General features: G+C 42.2%; 1 protein-coding gene across 2 annotated transcripts in view; it reads right to left on the bottom strand.

Annotated features, from left to right (window-relative positions):
* Positions 1 to 365: 365 nt before the first annotated feature.
* The window catches only part of ATP13A5 (ATPase 13A5), a 120,540-nt gene continuing 103,594 nt past the window's right edge, over positions 366 to 17,311 (bottom strand). For both annotated transcript variants that reach the window (XM_084802635.1, XM_084802636.1), the window contains exons 27-30: positions 15,694 to 15,896; positions 7,128 to 7,216; positions 3,900 to 3,980; positions 366 to 2,164 (exon numbers count right to left, since the gene is read on the bottom strand). In XM_084802635.1, coding sequence (XP_084658761.1) covers positions 1,904 to 2,164; positions 3,900 to 3,980; positions 7,128 to 7,216; positions 15,694 to 15,896 — 634 coding nt within the window. In that variant the 3' untranslated portion in view covers positions 366 to 1,903. The remainder of the gene's footprint in view (positions 2,165 to 3,899; positions 3,981 to 7,127; positions 7,217 to 15,693; positions 15,897 to 17,311) is intronic.

The raw sequence follows: 17,311 nt of genomic DNA, 5'->3' as shown, positions 1-17,311 counted from the left end.
GGGACTCAGAGTCTGACCATTGGGTCCTCCCTCTGCGGTACCTTGTCCCACACCCCTTGCAGGTGCCCATGCCTTATGGCAGGCTTGGACAAGATGGCTGAACATCGGCCATGTGGCCTACTGTCCCCAACAGGCGCTGGCATCCTAACAGCTCCTCAGCAGTGCTCAGCTGCTGAGCCATCTCTTCAGCCCTGAAATCTTTTAACAAAGAGTTTGAATTCTACTGGTTTTGCTGTTACTAACTACCCAAGAGAAGCCGTTTAAGAGAGAGATGTGAGTCTCCTTGGCTCACAGTTTGGAGGACTTGCAGCCCATCGCTTGGGAAAGGATGTTGGCAGAAGTGTGAGACATCTGGCCATACCATGTCCACAATAATGACGTGAGAGGAAGGAATGCTGGTGCCCAGCATCCTTTCTCATTTTTATTCCATTAGGGACCAAGGCCATGGATGGTACAACAGACATTCTGGACAGGTCTTCCCACCTCAGTAAAACTTCCAGAAACACCTTCTAGACGTAACAGAGAGGTCTCTCTTACGATCAAGTTGACAATGAAAATTAATCATTACAGGCAGTAAGTTGGACATTCAATATTATCACTCTCTAAGCAGCTCTGAACACAAAAAGAGCTTGAAGGCAAATATATTTGTTTTTATACGTATGCACGCTGGGGCTGCTGGTTTGAGGAACATTGTTCATAATACCCTTTACAGCCATAGTTTCCTAAAATGTTGAAATCTAAAGACTTCAGAGTGGTGACCCAACAGCTAACATAGTGAAGCCATGCACTGTGGTCTTAGCCACATAATTGATATTCATGGGGCTCACCTGATAAGTTGCCTATGATTGTGAAAGGTCTATTAGATTAGCAAAGTTAGACTTGGTATTTAAAAAAAACCTAGTAGTTAATTTCAAATGTTCTCCAGAAGTTGGTCCTTTCCAGCTCACAACAAGGGCGACACAACTTGAGTAGAAAATGCAGTGTGCAGCATGTATCCTTCTGTTGTCTTTAATGAACATCTATGATGATTTAGGTAGTTAAAACGATGAAATGGCTTGTGTAGTAGCATGTAGATTCCCATAGTGTGGATAAAAATCACCACTGGTCCCTTCCTTAGACTTTTAAGACGATCAATGAATGACTTCAGGAAAGCTTCTAGGGTTAGAATTTGAGATTTTTGTGTATTGATAATAATAATCATGAAGGTTAACATACCTTAGAAAGTGAAAAACACATTTGAACAGTTTATTTCATTATTTTCATTTTACTCTGAACCGTGAGGGCCACCGGCCCCTTGAAATATACTCTGGAAACGTACAAAGTCGGTGCGGTTCGCTTACATTTTTGCAGCGCCCATACCACGATCATTAGTGATTAGCACGCATCTCCACCATCCTCCATTTCCACACAACTCTGGCTTCCTGTGCAGTTAGGGCAGAATGACTCTTCGTGTTTCTCTATTGGAGCCATAGCAAAGATGCAAAACCGGAGCAGTTGAGTAATGCTGGGCCCGGATATGTGCTGAATGTGCCTCACAAATTAATGTGAGATTAAGGAGCCTTACACCAATTGATATAGTAGAAAAAAAACCTTTCAAACATCAAATGCTTCCTCATTTACCGTTCTCATCTGATGTCCGTGCATCTGATTTCATTGCATGAGAGCGATGCATTTGGAACAACATAGTGTGAATGCGGCTTATTAACATGGTGATCTGAGACTTGCGGTTTCCTCTCTTGCTAGTGAAGGATATAACGTATGTGAAGTTCTTTGCCGAAAGGCTGGGTATGTTGAAGTGCGCGGGGTGCTTAGATGGAGAGAGAAGGCTATGCAGTTTTCACCTCTCTGCGATGTCTGTTTTGGGGAAGGGGATGTTGTGGAACAAGCATGGCAGGAACACAGGCTACAGTCTGGTCCAAAAGTGCTGTTCTGAAGCTTGCCCGCCCAGTCTGAGTTTCCCTTTGGGGACCTCTTCTGGGCTTTCATAGGCTCGGTTGATGTAGAATCCGTTTTTGCCGATGTCTGCATAATCGGTCCTGTTCGTGGGAGGCCAGGTAGAGTCTACCGCCAGCTTCCTCTGCAAGATCCTATACTGGCTTTTTGAGTAGAATCCAAATTCTTTCTTTAGAAACAGCCAGAGCTCTCTGTTTTGAAGGATGGCATCCTGAAAAATCGGCAGAGGGAGAACAATGAAATCATGTGCTTATGCAAGTGAGCTCCCTCCAGTCAGCGAGTGCTGGAAGCCAGGGACCCTGGGCTTCCTCTCTGCTGAGTGAAATGCTGCTGCTGCTGCTGCTGCTGTTTTCTCTGGAAGCTGAGATGCTTCCAAGGCACAGAAACCTGCTGGAAACTTGAGGCCTTTCGTTTCAGCAGACTTCCTGGTGAAAGCCTGGCTAGGGATTCACTTAGCAATTCTTTCACTAGGGGGTTCAAATGAACAATAACATACCGCCTCTCAAAAAAAATAATAAAATAAAATAAAATAAAAGGAAGAAGAGATGGGAAAAGAGGGAGGGAAGGGAAGAGGAGGGAAACAAAAACACCCAAAACTGAGTTCCACCACTTGCCACATACAAAACGCCAGCTACTGTTGATTGAATGAGTTAGTCTGGAGCAATCAAATACGCTTTAAATTTTGATTTTGATTTATGCATGTCAGTGTGGGGAGCTATGTGTTTATGCATGCGAATGTCTGCAAACACCAGACGGTGTCAGGTGAGCAGGACCTGGAATTACCCAGGGTGGTAAGCTGTCTGCTTGCTGGGAACCAAAATCAGGCCCTCTGCAAGAGCAGCAAGCACTCACAACCACAGTCTCTCTAGTCCCTTACAACTGTTTTGTTTCCCACCCTTTTGAGCTCCTTATTCTTTCCTTATACAGTTTTAACAAACAACAAAAGAATGGATCCAGTTTTGCATTGTACATTAATCTGTTTAAGCTAGATTTTCTGTCATACACAACTTTGGGGTAATTGCATCTTTTAAGATAGCTTTTTGTAGTTGACATAAGAGCTCTAGTCATCTTATCTTTAAAGACACTTCTTCAAATTGCAGTAGAAGCATCTAAGTGCAATGTTTGAATCAAATTTTTGCTGCTGTAGATAACAATGTCATGAATATCTTCATACAAGTAGGACTTAAAATTTTCCTGTCTCGTTTTGTGATATTTGTAAAATTTGATGTAAAGGTGGAATTCTTGAATTAAAGAATATATGAAATTCTCTCTCTCTCTCTCTCTCTCTCTCTCTCTCTCTCTCTCTCTCTCTCTCTCTCTCTCACACACACACACACACACACACACACACACACACCACACACACACTCACGTACCCAATTTGGTTGGCCCTTTCCTCCTCAGGACTTCAAGGGTCATCTATTTTTAAATTCCTTTAAAAAGCACCACCCAAGCCGTTTACTGTGTGGGTGAGTCATTCATTGACAGTCAGAAGAAGAGTAACACTCACACGGGAAGGCCTTCACAAGGCTCGCAGTTGATGACAACCAGAGGCGCCCTCCTGAAGATGCTGCCTCCCTGTCTAAAGGTCTCCTCAGGTTTCAGAGCTGCAGGGCCACTGGGCCTCCCTTCCACACTATTGAAAATAGTAGGGAGCAAACACAGCACCACTTGTGACAAGCATTGGAGCTGAATTGACGTTTTGTGTTCTATGGAGAAAGATGCCAGGAATATTTTGCAGCAGCCTTCGAAGAATCGTAAGCTATTCTCCAAAGAATGCTTCTTAACAGGATCATGCAGTCTTTTTTTTAAAAAAAAAGCCCTACTAATCCTTTAGGGGGACCAAAGCAGTTGCTGTACACAGCGAATGCATGTTGAGAGCGAGACCCTGAATTTACACACTACCTAAGCAAACAAACAAAAATCATAGGAGCCGTATACTTTACCTCTACAAAGAAGGCCACGCAGAACTGGACAAAGGCTGCCACCAGAATTGAAACTCTCCAGGATGTGACGGTTGGGATGAACTGGTGCAAAAGAAGGTGCCACCGTTATATGTTGCACGCTTGACATTTTGAAAAGGTACACGCTCCCTACTCTTTGGAATTCCGTGTTTGTAATAACCATGGGGGCAGAGGGTGGGTGCTGTTTTCTCTGCTTTGCAGAAAGGAAAGCTGACGATCGGGTCGCATGTCTTGGCCAAGGACTGACTCAGGGGACAGAAATCTAAATGAAAATGGACTCATCCTGGCTTGTGCTCCCTCCACAGCCTGATGGCCTGGTGGTGACTGTCAGGGGCATCAGGAAGACGCCTTATTCAGTGGAGCAGAGGACACTTTGGAGCTCATGTAGCCCTCTTCATTTATGCTTTAAAAACCCCAGAGGAGAGGATGGGAAATTAAATCCTCCTTCTGCAATTCTTCCTGTTTTTCATTCACCTAAAGCACAATTTACTTGGAATTCATTGCTTTTTCTTTTTTTTTTCCCTCCAGCAAAAGATTAGGTTTGTTTTTTTTTAAAAAAAGATTAGGTTTGTTTTGATTAAGTGTGATGTGTTGAACAAATGTTACTGGCCTCAAATCTAATTGCTTCATGCAAGTCTAACAGTCTGTCCAAAGATTACAGGGTCGCAGGCTTACCAGTGAACATGTTCGTTTATTAGATGTGAGAGCTGTACCCAGAGTGAACGGGGAGCTATACAGCCCCCTTTCCAACCCACGAAGTCTGATTGAACGTGTAGGAGTCTGAGGTCTACAAGCACAGAATTTTCTACCTCTATCATGTCCAGCCCAGTGGTTCTCAACTTGTGGGCCGTGACCCCTTTTGGGTTACATGTCAAATATTTATATTACAGTTCATAACAGTAGCAACATTACAGTTATGAAATAGCAACGAAATAATTTTATGGTATGTGTGTGTGGGAGGGGTTCACCACAATGCGAGGAACTGTATTAAAGTGTCGCAGCCTTAGGAAGGTTGAAAACAACTGCTCTATTCACTCAGCTTCAAGTTTTCATCCTTACCCTGGGATGGGCTGGCTCAAGGCACTGCATGGTCATTTGTTTCCCTGAGTGGAGACAGTTTCTACCTGGGCTCTGAGGAGCAGCACGTTGGCTTTGGAGAAGCTGGGTCATATACTCTGGCCCACTCAGATCTCAGCTGCTTCCACCTCAGTGAGGAAGGCTCTTTTCTATCCCCGGCCTGGGAATGCTCTTGTCTGGAATTATTCACTTGTACAGTGGATTTCCGTTACTTCGACTTCTGAGCTATACAGAGCAGCATCTTACTTAGCTTCTGCTCCTGACCCGAGCACATTCTGCAGCTCCGTAGGTCATGGGTTATAGAGGGAATCTCGAGAGTTTTCATTCCCTGTCTCTCCATTGCCTTGTTTTCCTGGCCTCCTTTAATTAATCTGTTTGAGATGTCCTTCCAAAGGACCGCCAGTGTCTGTTATTTTGGCAGAAAGCACAAAACGCGCTGGCTGCCTTGTATCGCGCCTGCCTCCTTTAGTCTCTACACTCCGCGGCACAGCACCTGCCTGCTCCATCGTGTGAGCTTTGCTTTGATTTTCATCCCAGCCGCCCCACGTTCTTCACACTGCCAAACCCAAGTCATTCACGGAAGAGCAACAGGCCTTTCTCCTGGTGCTAAGGCCCCTTAGAAAACAGCCTGACCTAGCAAGGTCTCACCTGTGTGGCTGGACCCTCACCAACCCATGTTCCTTTCATAATGCCCTCCTGGCAGCCACAGTGACAGTAAGAATTTCTTCCTATGGCTGGGAGCAGCGGCACACGCCTGTAATCCCAGCACTCAAGGAGGCCGAGGCAGGAGGATCTCTGTGGGTTCAAGGCTACAGAGAGAAACCTTGTCTCAAAGAAGAAGAAGAAGAAGAAGAAGAAGAAGAAGAAGAAGAAGAAGAAGAAGAAGAAGAAGAAGAAGAAGAAGAAAAAGAAAGAAAGAAAGAAAGAAAAAAAAGGAATTTCTTCTCATATTCTTCCCACTCTGCTTTTATGTCCCCTTGAATTATGGGTTACTTGTCAGTGAAGAATGACTAGTCTTCAAAACAGAACTACAAGCAAAGCATTCCTTTCTTTTCTAGACATCTCCCACAAGGCTGGGTCGGAGAATAGCTTTAATAAACTTCCCGATGAATTTACTTTCAAACTAGTGTGTTCTAGAGCAAATGATGGCCACTCGGATAAAACTGTCTAAAGCCACGTACTGCTCCTATAAGACTTTCCCAATCTTTTCCTTTTGCAATTACATTTAAAGGGACTTTTTTTTTTTACTGTTTTAAATAGGTAAATTTGGAAAATTATCATATTAGTGCATTAACTTCATTGAGTTGATAATGTATGATAAGACAAAGTTTTTTCTTCCATTTTTCTTCATTAGTTAACTTATTTAATCACTTTACAGCCTAATTGCAGACCCCCCTTTCTCTGCTCCCAGTGCCAACCTCACATCTCTCTCCCCTTACTCCTTCCTTCTTTTCCTCAGAGCTAAGCCTCCCCCCTCCCCCGCCCCATGGGTACCAATCCACCCTGACACATCAAGTCATAGCAGGACTAAGTGCTTCCTCTCTCACTGAGACCTGACAAGGCAGCCCAGCTAGGGGAAAGGGATCCAAAAAGCAGGCAACAGAGTCAGAGACAGTATCCCGCCTCCAAATGATTGAGAGATGGCTCAGCCATTAAAGGCTAGGCTCACAACCAAAAATATAAGACAAGTTTTTGAACAAGAAAGTTACTTTTTTTACATTTATTTAATTAGTACGCACGTGTATATACATACCTACATGCGCATGGGGGGCCATACATGCCACAAAACATGTGTGGAAGTCACAGGACAACTTATGGGTATTGGTTCTCTCTTTCTACCATGTGGGCCCCAGGGACTGAACTCTGGTCATCAGGCTTGGGAACAAACGTATTTATCTACCGTGTGATATCACTAGTCCCAAACAATATTTTGAACAGTACAACCATGCTAAAATGATGACACTATTAATATGAACATGCATGTGAGATAAAGAAATATCTTCTCTTCCAAAAAACTGAAAGTTCATAGTGTCTAGTGGGTTAGAGAGAATAGAATAAGGATTGACTGGCAAACTGCAGCACGAGCACAACTTTGGCACCGCTGAGTCACAACAGATGCTGTACATCACTTACCTCCATTCCGCGGTATATATCTTGAAAATCAGAGAACAGAATGAAAATCGTGAGGCCCGCAGCAGATGTCAGCAGAAGTGAGAATAAATCTGAAGAAACACCAAACATTATTTTCAGGTGCTAAGAGAATACTTCATATAACTTGGCACACGCTAGCAATTAGTTCATGTTGGGCAAACTCTAGATGTATCTTCAGATGTTTTCATACATCATCATATGCTTTAAAATATGTTCTAATGCTTGTACGATAAAGGTGTTACATTAACAGCCTTTCCTCGTAAAGATGGAATCAAACATATTAGAGAAACTTTCACAAAGGAATCATCTTTACTGAGGGTCCCTTGGGTGGAGACATCCTACCACGGCTGACTAGCCCGTCGGCATGGTAACCGGAGCAGTCCGGCACTTGATCACCACCATCTAGTGAGACACGCATATGTAGGGTGAGCATCCAGTCTTGACAGCATCTTAGTCTTCAGCTCCAGGAGAATGGAGTACAAGAACGAGCCACTGACTGACTCACAGAGCTTTCCGGTGTTAGGTCCTTTCTGAACTCTCTGCCTGCTCCCATTCCGTTCCCTATCCTGGCTTCTGTGCTCTTGATCATTAAGTTCCATATGTACACAATATTCCTTGTGTCGTGGTACCTTCCATTTCCTCCCAACTTAATGGGCCCTATTCAAGGACCACTTTTCTTCAAGCTCCCCAGTCCTCTCTTACAAAGCTTAAGTCATATTACACTTCACAATCTGATTTCTATGACCTCAGTTGACCTATGACCTAGGATGTGACCACTTGGGAGTGACTGTATTCATCTCCGGGATGTTGGGGCTTTGGGAACGGTGAGTTAGAAATAAATATGCGAAGTCGCTGGGTTGCTCCCTCCCCAAATCCTTGGCTCCCTGAATTTTAGAACATAAATATCCCAGGATGAATTACATCGAAATCCCTTTTCTTACCACCAGAAGCTCACCTGCCTCTCTGTCTGCCCAGCCATCAGCAGAGCATGCTGCAAATAGTGCTGCAGAAGTGTGTTTGCTCGGGATATCACCCTCAGGCCCTGAGTGCTAGAATTCACTCAGAGTTACCGTGATAGAGAAGACTCTTAAGTCTTCATAAGGTATTTGTAAAAAGCCAAGTACCACCTTGTAGGTTTTCTATATCTGGACCAACCTAGAAACCTGAGATGCGTCCACAGAAACTATTTCTGAAGACACCAGAATTGTTTTCACCTTTAAGCACCTCTATCCATCCTTAGCATTGCCCCATCTTTTCCCAAAAGAATGGCCACACTCGGGGCATGAGGAGCCAGGGTGGCGGGGGAAGGACTGCTCCCAAATAGAGCAACTGCCCATGATGGTGATACAAAGATCCCTGGGGACAACAATGTGGTTCTTCCGTTTGTCCTACTACAGAGTCACCAGGACCCAGAAACTGGAAGAAGAAGTGACATCAGCTGTTAGTCCTGCTAAAAAGCACTGGTTCAGGAGCCCCACAAGGAGATCATTAAGGCCAGCAGATATGGACCCAGGGGAGGTTTCACAAACTGTTGCACCAACCAAGGACATTGTGTGCGGTAAACCTAGCCCCTCTGTTCAGATCTAGCCAATGGACAGCTCATTCTTCACGGTTGTGGGGAGAGCAAGGACTGCCTCTGCCATGAACTCTGGTACCTCCAATATGATCACTTCCCCAAGCAAGGGGATAACAATCAGGATGTAATCTGAATAAATTATAATAAATTTTAAAAAAAGACGGGTCTTTATTAGCCACTGGCTGAGTTCTGAGCATTCAGTGTGTCCTTGGGTTAGTGATCTGCAAAGTAGGCCCCTCTCTCTTACTTTAGCTTTGATTTAAAAATACAACGAAGAAAAAAATAAAAATAAAAATGCAATGAAGAAATGAAATGAGTGTTTGCCCTTTGGTTAGCTGCTATTGATAAAGAAACCTGAAAGAATGGGACCCTCTGGGCGCAAGTAATTTTAGAAGCAAATACTGAAAAAACTACTGTAACTTGTTTTCAAATAAAGGAAGGGTTGGTAATACTCACACTTGCTTACAGAAAATGTGTACTTTTTCTGTATCTTGTCATCAGAAAGGCGAGCTTCTCTCAAACACTGATAAGAAAAGCAAGGTTTGTGCTATCCTAAGATGAAACCATTTATATATTGTATCTCTCAGTACTTCCAAAGACTTCTGACTCAGAACAATGGGCAATATCATGTGCATTGGGGGCAAGAGAGATGATTCAGGGCTTAAGAGCATTTTTCACTCTTACAGAGGACCTAAGTTCAGTTCCCAGCACTAGCATAGGGGCGCTCAGTACTGCCTGTAACCCGAGCTCCTGGAGATCCAATGTCCTCTTCTGGACCCCATGGGCACCTTCATTCACATGTGCACAAACCTTGCCACACTCACTCTTGGGTTCTATAAGAAAGGAGGCTGAGCAAGCCATGGGAAGCAATCCAGGAGGCAGCACCCCTCCATGGCCTCTGCATCAGCTCCTGCCTCCAGGTGCCTGCCCTGTGTGAGTTCCTGTCCTAAGGTCCTTCAGTGATGGACTACAGTGTGGAAGTGGAAGCCAAATAAACCCTTTCCTCTGCAGCTGGATTTTGTTCATGGTGTTAGAAACCCTGACTAGAATGGCCACCACCCCTAATGACTTGAGTTTGATCCCAGAGCCCACTGGCTCCTTCCCATAGGTTGCTGTCCTCTGCCTCCACATGTACACTATGACACAAATATGACCCCTTCAACTGGATAAGAATTATTAGCTGTGTCTGTCATGCGATGTCAGTTTGCCTTTAAGCTTCAAGTACCCGTGTTGTAACTAATCTAATTCTAATTCATAATTGGTGTATGTCAGTCCCCTGTATTTACTACTAAAGTACCAGGAACTGAGAAAAGTTCTCCTTATGAAATACTTTCAATTTAGAAATAAGGACTATAAGGAAAAAAAACCTTTAAACCATAAAGCAGAATCTTAATTTGCTTTGACAATAGTCAAGGGTACTTTGAAACACTGCTTCAAAACTGAGGGAAAAAAAAGGATGAGGAACTCAGACACTGACAGGAAATATAAGATCAGACACCAGCATGATGTCAAATCCTTTGACAAGACAACTCTGCCAAAGATACTCGAGAACAAAGAGAATTTTAATAATAAAATCGAATGAAACCGCTTTAACAATAACTGCGCATTTATAACAAAACAGGAGCTTAGCCAATATAACACTGAAGCAATTTCTGCAAAGCATGTGTCAGAGGCAAGGCTGTCTAATGCCAACAATCAAAACAGACATTTGTGACCAGCCTACCTGAGCCCCTCTCCACAATATACCTATAAAGAAACATATTAAAGCCTGCTGGACCAAGACGGAAAAGAAACATATGCTTATGAACTATTAAAAGAAACAGGGAAAAGAACATGAGTGTAAAATGTCACCCCCTGTCTCAACAAGAAAATACACTGCTCTGAAAATTACTAGGCCACAGAAGAAACCAGGTCAAAGTTACTGGTATGTAAAAATGTAAATAATGGACTCCAAATTACAATGACTAGCCTTGGATGCTTTTCTAATTTAATAAAGATGAACTGTACAGTCAGCTCAAAACAAATTCAAAGAAAGGAGGAAAAATAAACCTGAATAAATGAGAAAGTCAAAAGCAATACAGAATTAAAACTCGGAGAACTGTTTTATTATTAACCAGTGGGGGGAGGGAGGAACGAAATGCTTGTAAGGCAAGAAGAAAAAGAAAAAGCAACATTTTTGCAATACGGATCTGAAACATCCAGCAAAGGTTCAGCTGTGGAGGGTGTGGTCTCCGCTGCAGCACAGAGCAACACCTTCAAGGGGTGGGTAAATAGACAGTGAGGGCGCTGCCCTAATCAGTGGATTACCCCTGGGCCAGGCTCACGGCTTAATGAGCACTGTGAGGTGGTAGAAAACTGAGACAGTGAGACAAAATTGCAGAGAACATATCACAGTTAGGAGGAGGATGGTACACTTGAAGGTGTACTTGGCCCCTGTCTTCTCTCTCACCCCATCCATCCCCTTCCCCAAACTCCCGCCCCCAAGCTTGCCCAGCCTTGCTTTCATTCCCGTCTCTGGCATAAAGAAGATGGGCAGCTTCGTTCTACCATGCGTCCCCTTGTCATGATCTCTCTCCCACACCAAGTCCCAGACACACTAGAGCCACTAACCACAGTCTGTAACCTCTGATATCATGAACCAACGCGAGTCTTTCCTCACTTTAAAATTTGTTTTTGGCATTTTGTCACAGTGAGGGAAAGCTGGTAAAGACACATATAAGCATAATCAAGACAATTATAATCCAAAGGTAAGTGTCACAGAAAGTACTTAAAACTTAAAGAAATTCTACCCGAAGCTATATGATAAAATTTGATAATATTAATGAAATGGTATTATATGGGCAAAAATAAATTATTTAAAACAATATAAGCCAAACTAATCCTTAAAGCAGTATTTCAAAGGAAGGATTTGAAGCCAAGTAATTTACTGGTATCGTTTTGTAAGTTGTCAAGGAAGAAACCATTCTTACCTATTAAAATCTTTATAGAGGAAAAAAAAAGGTCAGTTTTTAAGACTAAAACTCAAACCTAGGAAAAATCTACCACACACACACACACACACACACACAAAAAAAAAGCTGAAAAATATACCATGTAATGTAGGTCTTCAACAAGCTACAAATTTTAATTTAGTAAAAGTTTAATCTACTACAAATAAGTAAGATATTTTCAAGTATATGATTTAATAACCGAATTATTAACATAACACATTGGTAGCATTGGCTAAGAAGATACAAGGAGTATTTATTTTGTTAGATGACGGGATGGTATCTGTTGAAATCTGCCTCCTACACCAGATTTTAAAATCCCTCTTAATTAATGCAAACAAACGGGATATTTTCTTTATACAATAGAAGCTTTTCATGATAATTTCACCAGCAGCCAAAAGTATACTTAAAAACAACTTAAGTGAGAATTACTACAAATGTTGTTATCAAGGTATGTATTTATCTGTTAGCCTTGATAATTACCTAACATTGTCCTGAATTCTGGGTTTCGTACATTAGAAAACATAGATAGGCATTTGGATGTTTAAAAAGAAGAAGGAATATTTTTGTTTGCAATTAATTACTATTAAATTAATCACCATTTTCTAAAACACTTAGGACTCAAGGATTAACAAAAAAAGGTCAGGAAAGACTCTGTGTAGAAAGTGAAAGCAATACTATATCCTTCGAATGTCACAATGACATCGGTTATAAATACAACAGGAAAAAGCCATTCTTAAGACAAAAAGAAAAGCAAATAGGATTAGGTTCTCAAATGTACTGAACCTATAGTGGAGAAAACTACTGATATTAATGGATAAGTAAAAGAGGTGTGGATAAAAGTGTGTGTGTGTGTGTGTGTGTGTGTGTGTGTGTGTGTGTGTTTTACATTTTGCCTATGAAATGGTTCCCATGGGCTCACACATCTGAACTGTTGGCCCAGGTAGTAGGCACCACTTTACAAGGTTGTGGAACCTTGAGAAGGTGGCGCCATATTGGATGCAGAGGGTCAGTAGGAGCAGGCCTTGGCATGTGTCTATAGTTCCAGCCCACTTCGTGTCAACCTCACTTCCTGACTGTAATCACAGTAGGACAAGCCATCGAATGCTTCTGCCACTGTGGCTTCCTCGCTGTGATAAGCTCTGTCACCTCAAACTGTAGGACAAACGAATGCATCCCCTCCTAGGCTGCTGCTTGTCACACACTTGGTCACAAGAACAAGAGAATAGCAAACTAATGCAGAACTCTCCTACATGGGAAGACTAAAGTGTGTCAACCCATAACGTCTTCTCAAAATGTAAAGATTCCCAAGGGAGAAAATTTGAAGCTGGACAATTCTATAATTCGTGTGGAAGAAAACTTGAAAGTGAGATATTGTAAAAAATTTTTAAATTAAGCTGGGTGGTGGTGCCTTTATTCCCAGCACTTGAGAGGCAAAGGCAGGAGGATCTCTGTGAGTGTAAGAACAGCTTGGTCTAAAAAGTGAGTTCCAGGACAGCCAGGAATACACACAGAGAAACCCTGTCTCAAAAAACCAATGCCTGATAGATAGATAGATAGACAGACAGACAGACAGACAGACAGACAGATAGATAGAAATGAGAGTATACTACCCACATGCTGCCTATTAAATAAACCATGAAACTATAATTTTTTTTCAAGACAGGGTGTCTCTGTGTAGCCTTGGCTGTCCTGAAGCTCACCCTATAAATCAGGCTGGCCTTGAACTCAGAGATCCGCCTGCCTCTGCATCCCGAGTACTGGGATTAAAGGTGTGGGCCACCACCATACACTGAAACTGCGTGTTAAAGTGCCATTGCATGTAGTATCAGTGAAATAGAAAAGAGTATGGCTCCAGACTAACTCTACATAAATATACATATAATAAATGAAGGTACCACAAACTTCCAGTGTCCAATACAAGTTATCTATACTAAAACAATAATTTACATGAACATAGATATCGCGATGCTAGTGTTATTCTAAGTGGGGGGATAAGTGAATGAAAAGAGTATTAGATATTCAATACTGCAAAAATCTGCTAGGAAAAAAAAGTGATTAATTGGGTAACCTTACTTGACCCACACAGTAAGCATGCCACATTGTATTAAAATTTCAAAAGTATCAGGACAGCTTAAAAATAAATAAGTGTAATCCATTTTGTTTTGTAATTAGAAAAACCTTTCTGTGCATAAAGGCAACAAGATAAAGATAGCTACAGGGGAGTTAACAGCCCACACAGGTGAATAAGGAGAGTAGCAGAAATCCACTGTGAGAGCAGATTAAAATGTACACAGACAAGTCATAGACCACATGCTCTATACAGATCTATATTTCTCTTCACTGAAAATAAAAATACAAATTAAAATGAAACAAAATACCATGCTTTAAAAGCTCTTATCTGAGCCGGGCAGTGGTGGCGCAGGCCTTTAATGCCAGCACGCGGGACGCAGAGGCAGGCGGATCACTGTGAGTTCTAGGCCAGCCTGGTCTACAGAGTGAGTCCAGCCAAGACTACACAGAGAAACCCTGTCTCGAAAAACCAAAAACAAACAAAACAAAACAAAACAAACAAACAAAAAAAACTCTTATCTGAGCTGGACGCAGTGGCTCATGCCCATAATTCCAGCACTCAGGGAGGCAGACAACGCAAGCAGATCTCTGTGAGTTCAAGGCCAACCTGGTCTACAAAGTGAGTCCGGACAACCAGGGTGACACAGAGAAACCCTGTCTCAAAACAAAACAAAACAAAAACAAACAAACAAAAACAACGGCAACAACAACAAAAAAACCCTCTTATCATATCAGCAAAATTTTGTTTTCCATATAGCACTTTCATATCACGTATCATCTATTCTGTTGCGAAACAAATCTAAAAGGAAGCTGATATCAATGAAAATTACTACAGATACTCTGAAAATCGATTTAAACCATATCGTAAAAGCTGAAGCATTTTCACCTGGTGTTACCAAATAATCGAACTTGTACTAAGGAAATCAGAGGCCAGTTGAAATGACTTTTGTTTCACTTTGGTTTTGTCCTTTTGTAACCCAAGCTTGCTTCAAATCTGCCGTGTAGCCCAGAATGACTTTGAACTCTCACCCTTGTGTGCCTCCACCTCCTGAGTGCTAGACTGTAGGCAGGCGACACCACTCCTGGGTTTCTGTGCTACCGGGGATGAAACCTTGGGGTTTGTGCATGTGAGGCAGGCAGTCTATTAACTAAGCTATAGCTCATGCAGTATGGGTACTGCAGTGTGTGGAATTATTTATAACGCTGACCCGGCAAAGCCAGCTGCATGGCAGACAAGATGCCCACACATCTGAACTTCTGAGGGCTCTGCTTGAGCTGGCATAATTGCTCACAGCAGCTGCTTCCACTCACGGAAGTGTGGAAGGACGTTCGCTAGTTTGTTGTTTGTTTGTTTGTTTCTTGCCTGGAGGTCTTGATTGTAACTTCAAACACTTTGGGGGTTTTGCTTTGGGGTTGCCTTTGTTGTACTTAGAGAAATAGATTGGAGAAGTAAGGCTTTTCTAGAAAAATAAATGTGAGGACGTTCCTATTTGGTACACGAGACCCTTTGCATAGAATGTCTTACTTAACTCTCACCACAAGACTGAAGGTCCATTCTACACATGACAAAGTAAGGGTGTAAAAGACCTAGTGCAACCTCGCAGGCATCATGAAGCTGCTAAGAGGCAAACCTGTGAATCCCCTAAAAAGCCTTGTACAAACTCTCTTGACCTATAAGCTTGCGTGATAAGCAAGGAGTGATTCTTGATGACTCGTTTGACCATTCGGTACTGACTGTACCTCCTCACAGGAGCAGGTTTCCGCCCTCAGGCTCTCCCATCCAAGGCCATTTTATTCCGAGACCCTGCCTGGGAGAGGCAGCATCTCATTGGCTGGTAGAAGGTGACCCTGGGAAGATGGTGGGGACAGCAAAAAACTCAGGAGGAGGGAACCTTACAGGTTGTACACTTACAGTTTGTGTAGATGGGTTTCCGAAACGGTTTTCCCTTAGAAAAAACAAACGCGGCTGAGATACAGTTGAAGGTGATGATGGGCCACAGAGTGGTGCTCTCAAAACTTAAAACGGAAGCAGGAACCAGAGTCGCATTTCCAGTCCAGCTTTGCTCCAAACTCGTATTGGTTGAGGAATTACTTTGGTTGACCAGAAAGCATTCGCTATGAAAGAATTGACAGTGTTATGACATTTTTCTATACTGTTTTTTTTAAAAGCCTTATCTAGTAGGTGACAAAGTAACTTTATTACCACCAGGTGGGCTTCAGGTTCCAACCTGTTCCAGCTGGTGGCTGACAAGGCATGTCTTGCTTACTTGTTACAATGACAAAGCAGAAATAAACTTCAGAAGAAAGCAAGATCATCCCCCATCTGTCCCCGGTATAGAGCAGATAATCTGTCTTGAGAGGCCTTGGGTGACAATTTCTATGGAATTCCTGTCAAATCAAACAGTAAATGTGCCACGTGAACAGAATATGTATTTATGTGTTCATGTGTGTGTGTGTGTGTGTGTGTGTGTGTGTGTGTGTGATTATGTATCTCTGTATGTGTTTATGTGTATGCATGCATGTCTATATGTATGTATATGTGTGTACGTGTATATGTGTTCTCTCTCTCTCTCTCTCTCTCTCTCTCTCTCTCTCTCTCTCTCTCTCTCTCTCTGTTCTCTTTCATTTATTGATGTAAGCGTCCTCACTTGAGGTCCCAGTTGTATCCCTATTCCATTCCACTCTCTCGTCAAGTAGCCTAGGAATCGTAGTAAAGGCCCAGCTTAGACCTTCCAATTGTGAGGTATCTGTGGCTCTCGTGTCCTGACAAGGTAAGCTCAGACTTCTCAGCCAGACTTAGAAGAGCTGCAAACTCTGAGTTCAACCTCTCTAGTCTTATTTTTGCCAAGCTCCCTACCAATACTCCTTATTCTCCTAACATAGTACCTGCTCCTCCTTAATACTACCAACTTTCTGAGTTGTGTGTACAGTTCCCGTTAATTTTACTGTTATTTATTCTTCAACCCTCATTATATCTACCTTTGTATGGAAGTTAGTCCTAGTTCCCCTCTCCGGTTCTTTCTTCTTGCTGCATTTAGCTCGCTATTTTGGAATTACTTTGTTGGGATATTTTTATTTTCATCCATGTATTATGAATTTCCTTTGTGTATTTTTGTTTGTTTTAGCTTTATAATTTTTTATTGAAAATAAAATCATTCGTATTACATCTCAATTGCTATCCCATCCCGTGCATCCTCCTTTGTGTATTTTGTATTAGCAAATTTACAACCATTTTTGACATCTAGCATAGTGGGATCTTATAATATTTACACAGCAAAATGTGTCTTTAAGACCCAGGCCTTTTTAGTTCTGATTGACCTATTTACAATGTTCTTTTTTTTTTTTTTTTAACAATAATAAGCCCTGAAAATTAGTTTTAGCTGGTTTTCTTGTTTAGTTTGAAACTTTTAAGTTACTTTTCAACGTAAAATTATACACATAATTTGTTTTCCAACTGTGACCTCAAATACAAGACTTATTTTTCCTGTCTTTTTGAAATACTGTGCTGGTTGGCTTCACGTTAACTTGAC

This window comes from Acomys minous (assembly GCF_964271855.1).
Source record: "Acomys minous genome assembly, chromosome: 11".
Lineage (NCBI taxonomy): Eukaryota > Metazoa > Chordata > Mammalia > Rodentia > Muridae > Acomys > Acomys minous.
Note: the sequence above shows the minus strand (reverse complement) of the source record. Positions and strands in the feature narration are given on the sequence as shown.